General features: G+C 38.5%; 1 protein-coding gene across 1 annotated transcript in view; it reads left to right on the forward strand.

The window, feature by feature from the left end:
* DNAH17 (dynein axonemal heavy chain 17) overlaps positions 1 to 17,498 on the forward strand; it is a 220,544-nt gene that overhangs the window by 41,106 nt on the left and 161,940 nt on the right. Inside the window, exons 17-24 of the mRNA XM_027850181.1 lie at positions 3,584 to 3,727; positions 6,044 to 6,226; positions 8,192 to 8,446; positions 9,202 to 9,371; positions 10,261 to 10,483; positions 12,837 to 12,953; positions 13,480 to 13,566; positions 15,855 to 16,007. Coding sequence (XP_027705982.1) covers positions 3,584 to 3,727; positions 6,044 to 6,226; positions 8,192 to 8,446; positions 9,202 to 9,371; positions 10,261 to 10,483; positions 12,837 to 12,953; positions 13,480 to 13,566; positions 15,855 to 16,007 — 1,332 coding nt within the window. The remainder of the gene's footprint in view (positions 1 to 3,583; positions 3,728 to 6,043; positions 6,227 to 8,191; positions 8,447 to 9,201; positions 9,372 to 10,260; positions 10,484 to 12,836; positions 12,954 to 13,479; positions 13,567 to 15,854; positions 16,008 to 17,498) is intronic.

Consider the following 17,498-nt stretch of genomic DNA (forward strand, 5'->3'; position numbering starts at 1 on the left):
AAAGTTCAAGTTAGTGTGTTCTCAAGCCTTAAAAATAGTGAATCATCCTCGCTGTGCCATTGAAGTCATCCTGCAAATTGTTCTGATGGCAGAAACGGTTTACTATGTAGTTGACATATCTTGTCATAAATTGACATAGGCAGAGCACATTCTCACAAGGCCAGAAGGAAGAGAAGGCCCAAGACAATGTAGTGGGAAGAACAATGAACATGGAGGTAGGAGATGTGCTTTCAAATGCTGGCCCTGCTGCTACATGTGTGTCCTGGAGCAAGTTATTGATCTTCCTTAAAGTGAAACGCCTCCTAATAGCATAACAACAATAATGAATAACACATATATTTAGAAAGCAGTTTTCCTGAATTATCTCGTTTAATCCTTACAACAGCTGGTATTATTGTTGTTATTCCCTTCATACAGATGAGGAAACCAAGATTTAGAAAAGTTAAGTAACTTGTTTAGAGTCATACCGATAGTATGGGGCAGAATTTTTACCCAATTTTTTTTCCAACTCCAAAGCTAGCTCATTATCATGGTGCCACACTAGAAAGTATTATGGCAATTAGCTCATCATTGAGCAAATCACTTTGTCTCTCTGAGCTCAAGATTCCTCATTTTAAGTAATATATTTTTTCTTTTTTTATTACTATGATTTGGGCAAACATCAATAAATATGAACATTTCAGTATACAAAGAATATTTTTCAAAAGATTATACATGACCCTATAAATCTTTCACATATAGAATGTTTTTTTAAAAAGTATATTAAAAACAGTTATTAAATTTAATACAGTAATTTCAACACTACTCTGCTTGTCTACCCTGCTTCTTTCTACGTTTTTTAAAAAATGTTTCATTTATACTTTTCCTTCTCTCTGTGTCTGTCTCTCTCTGTTTTGGTATCACTTTCATTATGCTCCCCCATTGCCCCATTACTCTCTTCACCCCAAAGCCCTTCTTTGTGACAAATACATACAGCCAAAACAAATCTATACACTAGCTACAGCTGAAAATGAACTTCTCATTCTTTACCTCTACACCTTCACCTCTCTAGCAAGAGGTGGGAAGCATGGTCATTCTCCTCTAGTCCTGATTGGCTATTGCATTGGTCATAGTTCTTAAATCGTTCACAGTTATTCTCTTTTATAATGCTGGAACCACTGTACAAATTGTACTCCTGGTTCTGCTCACTCTGCATCACTTCCTACCAGGTTTCTCTGCATCTATCCCTTTTGTCATTTCTCACGGTACAATAATATTCTGTTACATTCAGATACCATAATTTGTTCAGCCACTCCCCAATTAATGGGCACCCACTTTGTTTTTAGCCCTTTGCTACAATAGAAAGTGTTTCTATTAAAAGGAAATTCATACATATGGGTCTTTTCCCTCTTTCTTTGAGGGTATATAAGGGGTTAACAGGTATTTAGGTGATTGACTTTTTTGGGTATACTTCCAGATTGCTTTCCAAAATGATTGGATTGGTTCACCAGCTCCACCAACAGTTTATTGGTGTGCCTATTTCCCCACAGCCTCTCCAATAATTGTCATTTTGCTTTTTTTTTTTATCATCTGGGCTAATCTGACAAGTGTGAGGTAAAACCTCAAAGTTGTTTTAATTTTTGTTTCTTTTATAATTAATGATTTGGAATCTTTTACTTGGTGGTCAATTACTTGCCTGTATTTGTATCAGTTTCCTATATATCTTGGACATCAGATACATTTGCTGCCAAGACTTTTTAATTCCATTTAAATGCTTCCCTTCTAATTCTAGCTATATTGATTTTGTTTGAGCAAAAACAAGTTCTGCCATTTGTTAAAAATAGAGATTGAACCTCTAAAGTTCTATATCCAGATGCTGTGCTGAGCAACCAAACATCTTGGGACTTTTGCCTTGCTGTGTAGAGGTCAAGCCACAGTGCTTACGTTTGAACTGGGGTGGTATTTTTGAACATAACGATGAGTGTGTGGGGTTTTCCACTATTGTGTAAAATGAGAAAACTTCCGGTAAGGCCCCAAGACATTCCTTGGGATTTTTCTTGAGATTCTGAGTTCTGAAGCAGAGACAACTTCCACCCCACCTAAAAAAAAAAAATGTTTTTTTTCCTTAAGAAATCTCCCTGTCCTGAACAGTGCAGTCATTAGCTCCAGAAGGCCCTGCCTAAAATGTTAGCTGGGGAGGTAAAACATCCATTCATCAGGTTCCGTTGCATATTGTCATGGATTCACGAGGAGGGTAACCCAAGACATATAAAATTTCACGGAGAATTAGAGCTCAGGGAAAATCCAGAACACAGGTCCCAACAGGGGAGAACATAGTAAGGAAGAGGTAGCTCATCAAGGGAAGCAGGAAGACACTGAGTGACTGGAAGGGTGTGTGGTATGGGCAGGGAAAAGGGGAAATGACACCAAAGAAGGGTGTCAGAAGGCAGGAAAGGGAAGTAGGAGGGCAGTGAAGGGACAGAGTTTCATCTATTTCCTCATCTTGCAGAGGGGCACCCCTACTCATGGTGACCCTTGGTACCTTGGTCACTGTGATAATCAGAGTAGAATTTTAAGAAGCATAGGCAAAACCTCATGAATATATATATATATGTGTATGTATAATATATATGTTTGTATATACACATATATGTATGTGTGTGTATATATTATATATGTATATATATGGAGAGAGGGAAAAAGAGGGAGAAAGAGAGAGGAGGGGAAGGGGGAGAGAGAGAGATACAGCAAGCAGGCAAGCATTTATTAAGCACTGGGGATACAAATACAAGCACGCAGGCCCTGCCTGTAAGGAGCTTACTTTTTTTTTTTTTTTTTTTTAGTGAAGCAGTTGGGGTTAAGTGACTTGCCCAGAGTCACACAGCTAGGAAGTATTATGTGTCTGAGGCCGGATTTGAACTCAGGTCCTCTTGACTCCAGGGCCAGTGCTCTATCCACTGCGCCACCTAAATGCCCCCCAGGAGCTTACATTCTAATAGGGGAATACAACATGAAGAGGGGAGTGAGCATGGCCTGAACCCCTTGTAAAATGGAGGTCTAAGCTAAAGTTACCATTTCAGAAAAATAGACCTAAAGATGGAGGCTTCTCCAGGTTGCTGGAGAGAAGGTAGCAGAAGTAAAGAAGTCTGGAGAATGAATAGAGCCAGGAATGATATAGGGCTTACTGGTATTACAGAAACCATCTTGGGAGCCCTTATTCCCACAAAAAAAGGATACAAGGTGAGCCCTTTTAATATCGAAGCCATTCTTTGTTTGGCTTCAAGCAAAGCCACTATTGTAGATTAATAGAGTCCTGGGTAACCCCCTCAGTCAGGCAACTGATAGAGGGCTGTGAGGTTTCATGCTAAAGAAGACAAGTGACCTCAGTGCTCCAGCTTAAGGTGAGCTAACTCTAGTTATGTATGAACACACCAATCTTAAGGTCAAATAAGGCCAAACACAGGGTTTGGCAGAAATCCATTGGAGTTAAGGCCTGTACTCATGGATATTTAAAAGTCACGCAAAACTGTTGCTCTATCTGTGTTTCTCTCTCTCCTCTGGATAAAAGTGCTGATTTAATAACTTAGATGAATTCCTTTCCCAGGAAAATGCAGAATTATTTCGAGCTGACACAACAACTGAATCTTGGAAGGAATATGTAGATTATATTGATGTTATGGTCTTAGAAGGATTTGAGCAATTTATTCGAAAATCTCTACAGTATCTTCTGAGCGACATGGTAACAGATGTAAGTTTTGAAAATGTCCTTTTGTTTCTAAGGGGATGTTAATGATAGATTTATCAAAAATTGGCCTTAACAAAAATTATTTCTAGAATACCTAAACCCAATAGTACATTAAGACCTTCTGGGGTTCCTAGCCACCCCTGTGACTTTCTCTGCTTCCCACCACTACAGAACCAGTGAGGTTGAGTGCTCTCTGATTCCCAGAGTTAGAGTTAGCTAGAGTTTCAGAGAAGTCAAGGAAATGAGAAGTTCTTAATTTCACATCTCTTGCATTTTTATGTTAATCTAGGCTCTTATAAACATTAAGTGGGTATCATGTCACCCCCTTAGTTATGCTTCTAAATCCTGAATATTTAGTCTTCTCACCTTTTGTTTAGAAGGTCAGTGGTGTAAACTACTGATTTGGTTTCTGTATTTCTATTTGGGTGCCTAATTCTGAGTTAAGGGTCCCTCCTCCTCCTCCTCCTCTTCCTCTTCCTCTCCCACTCTCACTTGTTTTAGGGATTGTTAAGCACATGGAAGCCTCTGGGCATGAACCTAGTAGGCTAATTGGATAATCTGGTACTGATCATTAGGGAATGTTGTCACCTGGAAATTCAGATATCAGGATAAATAAAACGAGAGACAACTGTTTCTCACTCCTTTAAATGAAGTAGAAGTTACTTAAGCAATGTTCTCTATTACTTTGGAAATAGCTGCTTAGCTGCTTACATCAGCATGAAAACTATGTCAAACAATTAGAAAAGAAAGCTAAATTTTAACCTTAGGCTTTGTTTCATTGGGAAGAGAGAACTAGGAAAAGTACCATATTTCACAGCATAATCGTCTCAGATTTTATGCCAAATTTTTACAAAATAGTGGGGTGTGATGAGTATGTGAAACTTTTTTTAAAAAATTGTGCATATATTACTTAAAAATCATTTATTTTGCATTTTTATTTTGCATATTTATTTTGCAAAGACAACTGTTTTTGGGGCAAGATTAAGGTGCACAGAATATTTGTGAATATATGTTAAAATTGAATATTGACAATGCACATGTGCTGGGAATTCTAGGCTCACAATGTGCGAGAGATAAATGTGTATCCATATGCCACCGGTGAATACATTGTTGCTCTGTTTACCTTTTAAGCAGAGTGATGAACAGAATTACACCATGCGACAATTACTAGATGAAAGGTTACACATAAGTTTTGGACTGAAAAAACAGGGCGTGACGATTATGCAGTGAAACCCAGTATATCCAAGTCTTCAGTGATGACTGATGCCATGGTGCTTTCTGCTTTGAAGATAACACAATAGAGAACACTGTAATACACTTGACTCTCAGTCACTCTCTCTAAGTCGACTTGGCCTAAGTTTTAGCCATGTGATTTTTCTTGAGAGACAGCATATCTTAGCGATTGGTGTACTGGACTTAGAATCAGGAAGACTTGGGTTCAGATCTTGCTTCTTATTTGCTGTGTGACTCTGAGTGTCAATTTCTTGAATTGTAAAATGAGGATAATTATATCTACAGTTCCTCCTTCACAATACTCTGCTGAGAATTAGATGAGGTTTTATGTATATATATGTATACACATATATGTATGTATGTGTATATATATGTGTGTGTGTGTATATATATATATATGGCAGTTTGCAAACTGTGAAAAAGCAGTGGTTAGAGTACTGGTCTTGGAATCAGGAAGACACATCTTTGTGAGTTCAAATTCATCCTGAGTTGCTTATTAGCTATGTCACCCTGGACAAGTCACTTAACCCTGTTTGCCTCAGTTCCTCATCTGTAAAATGAGCTAGAGAAGGAAATGGCAAACCACTCCAGTAGCTTTGCCCAGAAAACACCAAATGGGGTCATGAAGTATCAGACACAAGTGAAACAACTGAACAACAATAATTGCAAACTTGAGAGTGCTTCCTGAATACCTTTATGGAATTTCCCAAGCATTATTATTAATAAAGCACAAATAGGCTTTTAAAAAAATCCCAGGTTATGCAAAATTCATTTCTATCTCATCACAAATGCAAATAGAATTATTTTTATTAGACTTATTCTATGAATTATTTTGCTTAAATTGACACTGAGTCTACATTCCCTGAACATACATAATCTGTGTGTTGGGGGAAAGCAACCTAGCAGAATTTGTGGAAGAGGAGCCAAATTGGCTTAGAGTTAAAAAAAAGTTATGTATATTTCACAAAATAGATTATCTGCCCATTGATCACTGAGAAACTACTGTAAACCGAATGACACATAAAGTTAGAAGTAAATAGACCCATTCTGTCAAAGAAAATAATCCTGGGGATCAACTGTTCTCAGGAAACTGTTGCTCCTCTGTTTGAAGTAAGGATGGAACTAGATGAAGATGTGTTAACTTACAATCCATCTCTGGAAATTGGAATAGAAAACGGCTTCTTATCACTAATAGAGAGTCTGATAAATGACATATACAACACTGCCAAACTGATTCCACGACTGGCAAAGGGCAAACTGAATTACAAGGTAAGCCTTTCCTTAATTCCACTGGTATGTTGGTAAGGACTTATGTGTCAGCTCTCTCGGGCCACTTCCCCAGCTTCCATTCACATCGTAAGGCCGAGGCCCCCGAAGGTGCTGACTGCTTCTTCCTTGGGGTTCTAGGGCAGTGGTGCCATGTCGAATTTAAATAGAAGTGCATCCCTGCAGTCACACAGTGACTTGGGAAATCACAAATAATATTATCTGTCTTGTATGGTATTTTATTTATTTTGCTAAATATCTCCCAATTGTATTTCAATCTAGTTTGGCCCCATGAGTTTTGTAGCCACAGGTACTTTTGACACCTATGATAGAAGGGGTAACTCCAAGGGATTGGGGAGGGGGGTTTCTAGCCCTTTGCTCACAAGTCCTCAGTCAATATGCTCCCAGGTATCTATTAACCAGTTGACATTGCTCCAATAGCCATTTGCTTTTACAAAATAGTATTTACTAAGTAGGTGTATAGTAAGGACTACAGTATAAAAACATACCCCCAAATTGTGGAGATACTCTTGCCTCTGCACACAGATGGGACTTCAAGAGCCATCTAATCCAGCTCCCTTATTCTCCATATGAGGAAACAGAAGGCAAGGTAGATTAAGTCCTTAGCGACTTCCAGCCCTAAATCTATGATACTATGAAATTATTCCCTTCAGGAACAATCAAGCAACACATATTCCTGAACATGAATGAGAGAAAAGTTCCCCTTCCTACCTTCTTTTAACCTTCTAATAGCCTAAGTAACTCCCTGAAAATAGCTCTATCTTACCACTTCAAAGTGAGCACAACTAAACTTTGACTGTGGATGCAGGATGACTGCTTTGATCTGTCTGCAGGTTCAACACTCTTCCTACCTGCCCCTTAAACCGCTTTGGGTATTGTAGGGTCACGTTTATTCATAGGCAAAATAATTCTAATCAGGTTGAAGATTTCAAAGAACAGAGATAGAACCACATCCACCTTAAGCTAATTACAGAGTTTGTTTAGAGGTAGCTGGTAGCTCTCCCCACAGATTACTTGTGTGAAGCTTGGCAAGCCCTTTACATGGTTGGCCTCAATTTCTTCAACTGTAAAATGGGGTTAACAACAGCACTACCCAACACGGTGGTTGTGAGGATCCAATGAGATAATATTTGTAAAATCTTGACACTATATAAATGCTTAGTCCCTTCCCTATCGCTATATTCTTTTGTCAACCTCTGCCCTCAGCTGGCTTCCATCTTTGCTCTAGGAAAATGAAACTGTAAGTGCTCTCAGAAGTTTGGCTCTACATAGAAATAATATAACCACCAGATGGCTTATAAGGGGTAGCTAGGTGGCTCAATGGATAGAGTGCTGGGCCTAGAGTCAGGAAGACTCATCTTCCTAAGTTAAAATCTGGCCTCAGACACTTATTAGCTTTGGGAAAGCCCTGTTTGCCTCAGTTTCCTCATTTGTAAAATGAGCTAGAGCAGGAAATGGCAAACGACTCCAGTATCTCTTTGAAGAAAACCCCAAACGGGATCATGAAGAATCAGACGTGACTGAAATGACTGAACATCAACAACACAGAGGGAATCAGTGCTTCTCAGAAATATACCAACCTAGGCCAGGCAGAGAAGCCACACTGGCTGCTGTCATGTGTGTTCATTAGTCATTCGAGTTGTTTCTGTGTGTCACTTCCTTGGGAGGAAGAAGTCTGATCTAACCAGCTTGCATCAAGAACCATTCTGACCTTTCTCTTCTACATGTAAGACCTCAGATAGCCAACTCCATCTCTTTCCATCAGGCAGAGAATAAGGCCCACATACTATTTTAACTTTAAAAAAAAAATCTCCCACTTCTATTTTTAAGGCTAGCAGCCTTTTCACTAATTAAAAGCAAATTCCCTGGGGGAAAAAGATAAAAGCGAACTTGAACTGTGAATGTGGGCACTTTCATCTATTTACTTCCTTGCCTTTCCCCTTTCAGAGCGACCTGGAAGACAATTCTGACCTGTTAGAAATGAAAGAAGATGTCACAGGCCATGTTTATACCGCCATGAAGCAGGCTGAGGATTTTCAAGATTCTTTTGAGAAATATTCTTACTTATGGATGGATAACCTCCGTGAATTCATGCAACACTTCTTGACTTATGGTCGCATGTTCACAGCAGAAGAATTGGATGCTCGCGCTGAAGAAAGCCTACCCAAAACACCCCCAACTCTAGCCCAGTTTCAGCAGCAGGTAATGTTAAAATGACAACAATCAAGGCACCAAGAAGGACTTTAAAAATTACTATTGATGTTGGGAAAGGGTGTATCCAAATAACTCTAAGTCACCTTTATATATAAAGACTTAGCCACCTTGCAGGTTGTCTATAGAAATTTCTAATCTGGTACTGGTTTCCCCATGCAACTCAAAACATTTCTATGCTATCTTTCCATCCTTCCATCAGATAGGGTTTGCTCAGGGAATATGAATTAATTTTTAATATTAGCCCAACATAATTAGAAAGGGAAAATGCTACAAGTTATACACATTTTAAGACAAATGGAAATAATTTCTTAGTTGTCTGAGTTTTTCAAAAATTTATTTGTATCACTATCCCATTTCATCAACATGGATAATTAGGAGTTGTTTGTAGTCCGTTTCCTACATTATAGGTACTTTAAGAATCACCCTAGGGCAACTAGGTGGCGCAGTGGATAGAGCACCATCCCTGGAGTCAAGAGGACCTGAGTTCAAATCCGGCCTCAGACACATAACACTTACCAGCTGTGTGACCCTGGGCAAGTCACTTAATCCCATTGCCCAGCTTAAAAAAAAAAAAAGTATCACCCTAGACTCTTGGGATGATGCAGGGCCAGGGTGTCTATGAGTACTGCCCTTCCCAACTCCAGATAGAAGCCACACTCAAAAGATTCTAGTTCTCTGTGCTCTCTGAGAAAATCACTAGTTCATTTTACAATTCTAATGTGACACTGATGTATGTTTTTCAGATTGATTCTTATGAGAAGCTCTATGAGGAAGTCTCGAAGTTTGACAACAGCAAAGTATTTAATGGTTGGTTGCAGAGTGATTGCCGTCCATTTAAACAAGCCCTTCTCAACATCATTAAACGGTGGAGCCTCATGTTTAAGCAGCATCTGATTGACCATGTTACTAATAGGTAGGATGTTCCAATATTCTTCACTTAGATTCACCTTCATTTGATGAATGATGTCTGTCTTGAAAGTGAAAACTCATTAGTCTGCTGGGACATCTTAGAATCCCAATCTGTTCTGAAGAGATAGATACCTACATGTGTAAATTCTATTGTCATTCTTGTAGTTCTGTTATCTGCAAAATGAGGGGCCCACAATCTCTGAGATACCTGAGAAGCTATCGTATTCTATGATTCCACTTACAATTACTGGATAATTTCCCCAAAGTAAAGAAGGCAAATTTTTATTAGTCCAAGTCATTAGGCTGATCCAATAAAAGGGATCCAAGGTAGAAATTCTAAAAGTTCTAGGCATCTGGATTCAGGGCCTGGTCTCACATATCACTAAGGGAGATAAGATGTGGCCCAGAATCTGCTTTAAGGTAAAAGGAAAAGATTGGACCTGGGGGAAGGACGAGCCTTGATGATATGGTCCTGGTGTCTGAGACCTCACCATGCTCTAAAGACAGCATACCTCCAGTCAAGTGGAAGAGTTCAGACCAAGGAGGCCAGAAGTTCAGTTCATCTAGCCATTCCAGCCAGAGGCTTTTGCTTCCTTATCCCAATGGTTATTTGAATCTTTCACTCTGTTTATTGTTCAACTATTGTTCCCATGCATGCAAGACTTTCCCACCTTAATCTACTTATTGTCTACAAAGAACACTCCATTAAAATAAATGGATACTTTCCAGATTTGTACTTCTGTCATATACAGCAATGCTTTCTACTTGGCTTGGGCCCATTTGTCTGTTTTCCTAACTGGATATCTGTTTGCCCCATTATCCATTTTAATTCTCCTTTGTTAGATTATGAATCACAAAGATTATTGACCACTTTACAAATTACTGTTTTTTAGCCTGGCTGATCTGGAAGCTTTCATGAAAGAAGCCAGAGCAGGTTTAACAAAGCCTCTGAAAGAAGGTGATTATGATGGTCTTGTATCAGTCATGGGACACTTAATGAAGGTCAAAGAGAGACAGGTAGCAGCAGACAACATGTTTGAACCTCTGAAGCAAACCATTGAACTACTAAAGACCTATGGAGAGGAGATGCCAGAAGAAATACACATGAAGTTACAGGTGAGGTATCTGGTTGCTAACCAGTGGGATTATATGGATAATGAATGTATTCATATAATCAAACAGCAAATAATTAAGTACCTATTATGTGGCCAGTGCTGTGACATGCACTGAGCGTTCCACAAGAGAAGTACAAGATGTGGTTTCTGGGGGCAGCTAGGTGGCGCAGTGGATAGAGCACTGACCTTGGAGTCAGGAGGACCTCAGTTCAAATCTGCTCTCAGACACATAGCATTCACTAGCTATGTAACTCTGAGCAAGTCACTTAACCCCGATTGCCTCACCAAAAAACAAACAAACAAACAAAAACCAAAAAACCAAGATATGGTTTCTGTATTACCTTAAGGACTGAGAAACTTCTGGTTGTGGGTAGAGTGCACCCAACAAGAACTAATATGTACTTGCCTTAGAGTAAATCTATGCAAATCTAACTCAAGTGGTTCTAAACTGAGAAGGAAAAGAGAAGAAAAAAAGCTTTCCCCACATACCCATTGAGATAGATGCAATAGATGGCAAGTACAATATTGGAAGAAGAGTAACAATAAATGAGTAGAATTATGTGAGTAGAAAGGACCAGAGATGTTGACCTAGATGGACAAGTGGAAAATAGTGGAATTAAGAACCAGAATAGCATCCCAGCCAGAGCCTCGCTGCTCAATTTGGCCATCATAGGTTGTCCTGAGGGCTGACAGAAGTGCCATTTCAGAGAGAACCAAAGACAGATATTCAGGAGGCTGCCAGAAAACACCTGAGATCCTCGCCATGCTTTCCTGGATGCTGAGATCAATTCCCCTGTTTTCCTCACCCATTTCTTCCCTTGCTTTACTCATTCTCTAGCATAAAATTGAATGGAAGGGAAGCCAGCCACGATGTTTTTTTTTTCCCCTTCCTCTTCTGTGACTGCTTTGAGAGCAACTGTCTCTGTAAATGGTTATTTTTCTCTGTATGCAGGTAAAAATGTATTAAAATCAGGGTGGCTTTTCAAATCTGTGCTCACTTGAATGTTAGCAGTGAAAATTGTAATGTATCAAAGACAAACTTGAAAGGGAAGCAGATTTGGATTAATTTGGATTTGCCAATAAAAAAAAAAATTGGATGGAGGTTTGAGCTGCTCATTTAACTGAGATTATAGTGCACTATAGAGAGAAGGAGGATAATATTAGGGGACAGATTCCACTTGATATGTGAACTAGTAAAAGGTCCTGAATTGTAAATGGTTTGCATGGGTATTTTACTTTCACTTTCAAACCATTGACAGCTGCCTTTTTTTTTTTTCTTTTTTAGTGCACTGTGTTTTTTGTTTTTGTTTTTGTTTTTTGAGACTGGGTCTCCCTATCTAAGTACACAGATATCCTTGCTAAGTACAGCAGTCACTTAGTGCTAAATACTGCTGCTGACTGGTGTGGAAGCTTTGACCTCCATTTTCCCACCTGAGTGAATTAGTGCCTTCTTAGGCAGCCTAGTGATCCCTGCCTCTTGGGGACTCAGAATTCTCAAACTCCTCAGACCCTGGAGTAGCAGGAATTACATAAATGTCATAAGAGTTTTAAAAGAAAGCTCAGAACATAAGAGAGGAATGAACTAAAACTATGCCTTCATAAAGGAAAGATAAAGGGAGTTCTCCCTCAACCTTACCAACCCACTGACATCTCAGTCTGCCTTGTTCAATACCACCATCTGCTGGTTATAGAAAAAATAGCAGCTAAGAGTTGCTTTGAAGGAAGCTAGGGATTTTGAGATGAGTAGGTGAGGAGGCACGTATTCCAGCCACAAAGGGCTGTGCAAAGGCATAAATCTGAAAATTGCATGTCAGGTGTAGAGAACATCAAATTAAGTCAGTTTGGAACACTGATTTAATACAATATAGTTGCAAGAATGCATGTAACACACTATGAATTTTGGAAATCTAATTTCATATATGATTGTTTTTATTCTTATTTGTGTAATATATGTTTGTTGAAGGTTACTGAGTTCAGGATTTAAAAAAAAAGGCACATGGAAGGAATGACCCTTTCACATGTGAAGGATGGTAAGCATTTTTGCAATGTGCAGAATCTATGAATGGAGATGAAAGGGAGGTAAGATTGGTGAGATACAAGAATTAAGACAAGTTGTTTTTGAGGGTCTTGGAATTTGGAATGAGAGTTTGGACTTGATCTGATAGATTATTAACATAGGACCTCAAATAGGAGTTCAACATGATGAAAATTGTGTTTGATGCATATGGTTCTAGCTTTTGTGAGTTATGCATATGATCATTAAGTATAGAGAAAAGAAAACTCTCCTTTATCTGTTAGGGGGGAGTAACACTACTGATTTTAAAGATAGCCTCCTTATTCATTATTTCTTCCAGGAACTTCCAGAGCAGTGGACCAATACAAAGAAATTGTCTATTCAAGTCAAACAAAATGTGGCTCCTCTACAGGCCAATGAAGTGAATCTAATTAGAAGAAAATGCCAACAGTTTGAGGTACCACTGTTTGTCTCATGGGAGAAATCCTGTTAAGCAGAGGCATAACTCTTATTTTAATGCTCAGGGCAAGTTTCACAAAATGTAGCTAGGTGCAGATAGCATCACAAAATGTTCTCAGATCAGCTTTTTGAAGGCAAATTCAGTTGAGGGGACACAGAAACCCATAGAAGGGTAGGGGGGAGTTTAACTGGGGTATGGACAAAGGAAGGTAGAAGCACTTGCCACCTTGTAGTGTCCTATTTTAACTAATTATTCTTGTTAAGTAGGTACTAAACCCAGTTGTTTTAAGGATGCTGGAATCGAAAGGCTGTCAGTTCCACTAAATTTCAGGATCTTGGGTAAAGTTCTGGTTTCCCCACCTTAGTAACAGTACTGTTGGTTAGTACTACATAACTCTCAGATCCTGCTGAAATTTGGGCCACATGGCTTTTAATTTGTAATGACAAACTATATAAACTGTACTATTTAGTTCATTTTGTCATTTGTTTGAAATCTGAAGTCCATATTTTCTTTTTCCTTTTAGCTCAAGCAGCATGAATTTAGAGAAGTTTTCAGACAAGATGCCCCCTTTTCTTATACGGATCCAGCACCCTACAAATCCCTCAACAAGGTATTTAATTCAAAGGTACAAGGATGTAGCCATCCTTTGGCCAGTGATTTATGAAAGTAAAAAGTGACATTTTGCATTGTTTCTTAATTTTTTTGTGCTTTAATTCTTGTGAGTATAAAGATGAGGCTAAATTTGTCTGACCTCAGAGGCAGAATATTTATCTCTGTGTAAATGTAGGTGTCTATAAATTGGGCCAGGGACAGTGGACTTAGCTTGGAGAGAGAAAATGACCATATTTAGTAAATCTGCTAAATGATATATCTTATTTCTCCTTTCTCTTTCCTACCCCCCAACTTCTGAGAGCACCTCATAGCCTTCTGTGTCATTCTCCCCCAAAAAATGGGATATAAAAGAATTATCATCAGAGGATCTGAGTTCAAATTCTGTCTCTGCTCTTTAATAGTTAAGTGACTTTATGTAAGTCATTTAACCTCCTTGGGACTGTTTCCTCCTCTGTAAATTGGATGGGAATTTGGTCTACATTAAAGATTCTTAACCTGAGGTTCTGTGGAAAGATCTTAGTGAGGTACATGAACTTGGATGTAAAAAAAAACAATGTTATTTTCAGCAACCTTTAACTGAAATGTAGCATTTCTTTCCATTATGAACATAGGTTTAAACATTATTCTGGGACATCTAGGTGGTTCAGTGGATAGAGCACCAGCCCGGGGAATCAGAGGGACCTGAGTTCAAATCTGGCCTCAGACACGTGATATTCACTAGCTGTGTGACCCTGGGCAAGTCACTTAACCCCAATTGCCTCACCAAAAAAAAATTATTCTGAAAAGGTGTCTACAGGCTTCCCCAGACCTCCAAGTGTTGCGTGTAGATGGTGGAAGAGGGGATCCATGGCATAAAAAGGTTGAGAACCACATCAACTCTAAGGATCCCTTCTAGTTCCAAATCATACACATGTACTAGGGCTGTTCCCTGAAATTCCACTGGCATCATTGGATTGCATGGAAGTCATGTTATTGGGTGTGCGTTTTTAAAATGGGGTAGATCTAGGTAACTTTCATAAATCCTGATCCAGAAAACTCCTAGAGGATGAACCTGATTTGAACTCTATGGTCAGAGATCAGAGAAGAGAAAGGGGGATTTTCTGGCTTTTATTTTTCCCCCAGATATGCTCCAAGGTTTTTCTGGAACTGATCAGGACCCTTACTAGATCCCATAAATAATCTGATTCTCTTTATCTTCAAGGCCAGGGATGCACTACTGCCATTTAGGTCCTGTTTACATGGACAGTAGTATACTTTGCTTACAGTTTACTTATTGTCTCAAAATTTGTTTATGCCAGGAAAGTTCATTTCTCCCAAGGGACATCTCCCAGGGGCAAGGCCCCTAGAATGGAAGTGAGTTGAGACAATACTTTTTTGCTACTATCTGCCTTCCATATTGAGAAATTTTGGCAGTAAAATACAACCTAACTAGCATCAGAAGGAGGGGGATGTTGGCATGTGGGACAGGGAGAAGATGGATACCCAACATCCCTTCAGTAATGCCAACCCTCTTTTGGCTAGTACTTCAAGCATTGCCCTTTGTCTGACTATTTTGTTTGTTTAATCCAAGCCAGGAATAAATAGGCAAATCAATGGACCTAAATTTCCTCTACTTTTCCTGTCTTTGCCTCCTTCAGTAGAGGTTCTGAAAGAGAATGACATTATTACCACATTGACAACAAGAGGAAGATGGATATGAAAACTCAGGGCTGGGACTTGTTCATTCAACATAATTTCCCCACAGAATTAGGGGTACCTGGACATCATACAAAAGATGAAGCTAGATGTGGTACTTGTTTAATGAGAATCATAGTCTGAATTATTTGGGAAAAGAATTTAGAAAAAAAACATATCATGAAAAGAAAAAGAGAAACTATTTCATGGGAAAATGAGGCAGCAAAGAATTATGTTCTGTGGAATTTTGTGATGTGAATAGGAGTTTCATGGGGAAAACGTAATGCTAGTGAAAATTTCATCTCTAAAATGTCAAATCTGAAATTATATATGTATCAAAATACTATATATGGCAATATTTTCATTGCGAAATAGGCTTAATTCTCTTGATTTTATTCCAAAGTTTCTCCAAATCCCATTTATTCTGGGGACATTCTATACTTTCAAGCCCCCATCCAGACCAGTATTTATTGTGTTCTGCCAACATATATCAAGCCCCCAAATCCTTCATAGCTAAATTAGTTTGTAAAGCATTGGTCTTTGGTCTAAAATGGATTTGGAAAGTAATGGAACCTTTAAATATCATTTTTAGCATTTTTCTTTTATTTCTAGCAACAAAGAAGCACTGCAGCTATGGAAGGTGTCATGGAACAACTTTCCAAGTCAGCTAGTTTGTTTGAAGTCTCAGTCCCAGATTATAAACAACTCAAAGCCTGTCACAAGGAGGTACGCCTGTTGAAAGAGCTCTGGGATATGATCATCTTGGTAAGTGATCACATTGGTATCATGAAGCAAGTAGATGTCCATTATCATTTTATTCAGTCAGTCTAGTTCAGAGGTGAGGAATTTTATAGGCTGGATTCAATTTTAGGCTTAATATCTTTTAGAAATATTTTTATGAATATCATTTATTTTTACATCACTGCCATTGCTTATTTAAAAAAGAAAGAAAAAGAAAACAAACAATTCAGGAAGAGTTAACCAACTACAACATTATACCCATGCCCATAGTGTCACACCTATGCAAAGAAGGAAGGCACATTCTCATATCTCTTTATTGATCACACCGCATTCAATTTCAATTGTTTTCTTGCTGTCCTTTCCATTTACATTGTTGTAATACTTACATTTATTGTTTTCCTGGTTTGGTTCACTTGATTTTGTATCAAGCTATATGTCTTCCCACATTTTTCTGGATTCATTATAGTCAATAATTTCTTTTAAGTTATTATTTTAATAGCTATTCTCTATTTGAACTACTTTGTTTTCAGCTTTTTTTTCCTACTGTAAAAAGTGCTACTGTAAATATTTTGGTATATATGGGACCTTTATTTTTGTCGTTGACCTCTTTGGGGGTATATGCCTATCAGTGGGATCTCTGGGTTAAAGAGTATGGACCCTTCAGTCACTTTCTTTGAATAAATTACACCTAGTTTTCTAGAATAATTGAGCCAATTCACCGCTCCACCAACAGTATATTAATGTGCCTGTCTTTCCACAGACCCTCCAATCTTGCCTATTCCCGTTTTTTGTTATCTTTGACAATTTGTTGGGTCTGAGGCAAAACCTCAAATTTGTTTGATTTACATTTATCTTATTACTATTATTCAGAGCAATGTTTAATATGATTGTTAATAGTCTGCTATTCTTCTTTGAAGAACTGTTTGTTCATCTTCTTTGACTAAATCCATCATGGAATGGCTTTTGGTGTTATATATTTGAGTTAGTTATTCTAGTTATGTTAATTTTGTTTGTAGAAAAATCCTTCAATTTCATGTAAACAGAATTATCTCTTTTGTTGTGATTACTTCTGTCTCTTATTTGCTTAAGTATTTGCCCAGTAGGACAACTAGGTGCTGCAGTGGATAGAACACTAGTCCTGGAGTTGGGAGGACCTGAGTTCAAATCCAGCCTCAGACACATGATACTCACTAGCTGTGTCACCCTGGACAAGTCACTTAACCCCAATTCCCTTGCTCCTGCCTCAAAAAAAAATCCTATTTTGAGGGGCAACTAGGTGGCACAGTGGAAAGAGCTCAGGCCTTCGAGTCAGGAGGACCTAAGTTCAAATCTGGCCTCAGACACTTGACACTTACTTGCTGTGTGACCCTGGGGAAGTTACTTAACCCCAAATGCCTCACCAAAAAGCCAAAAAAAAAAAAAAAAAGAATTTGCCCTGTAGCAGGAGTTAGTTAAGGTAGTTGACTTGGTTCTCATCTACTTTTTAAAAAATAATGTGACTTTTAATATTCTAGT

This window comes from Vombatus ursinus, unplaced genomic scaffold (assembly GCF_900497805.2).
Source record: "Vombatus ursinus unplaced genomic scaffold, bare-nosed wombat genome assembly UNPS02008996.1, whole genome shotgun sequence".
Lineage (NCBI taxonomy): Eukaryota > Metazoa > Chordata > Mammalia > Diprotodontia > Vombatidae > Vombatus > Vombatus ursinus.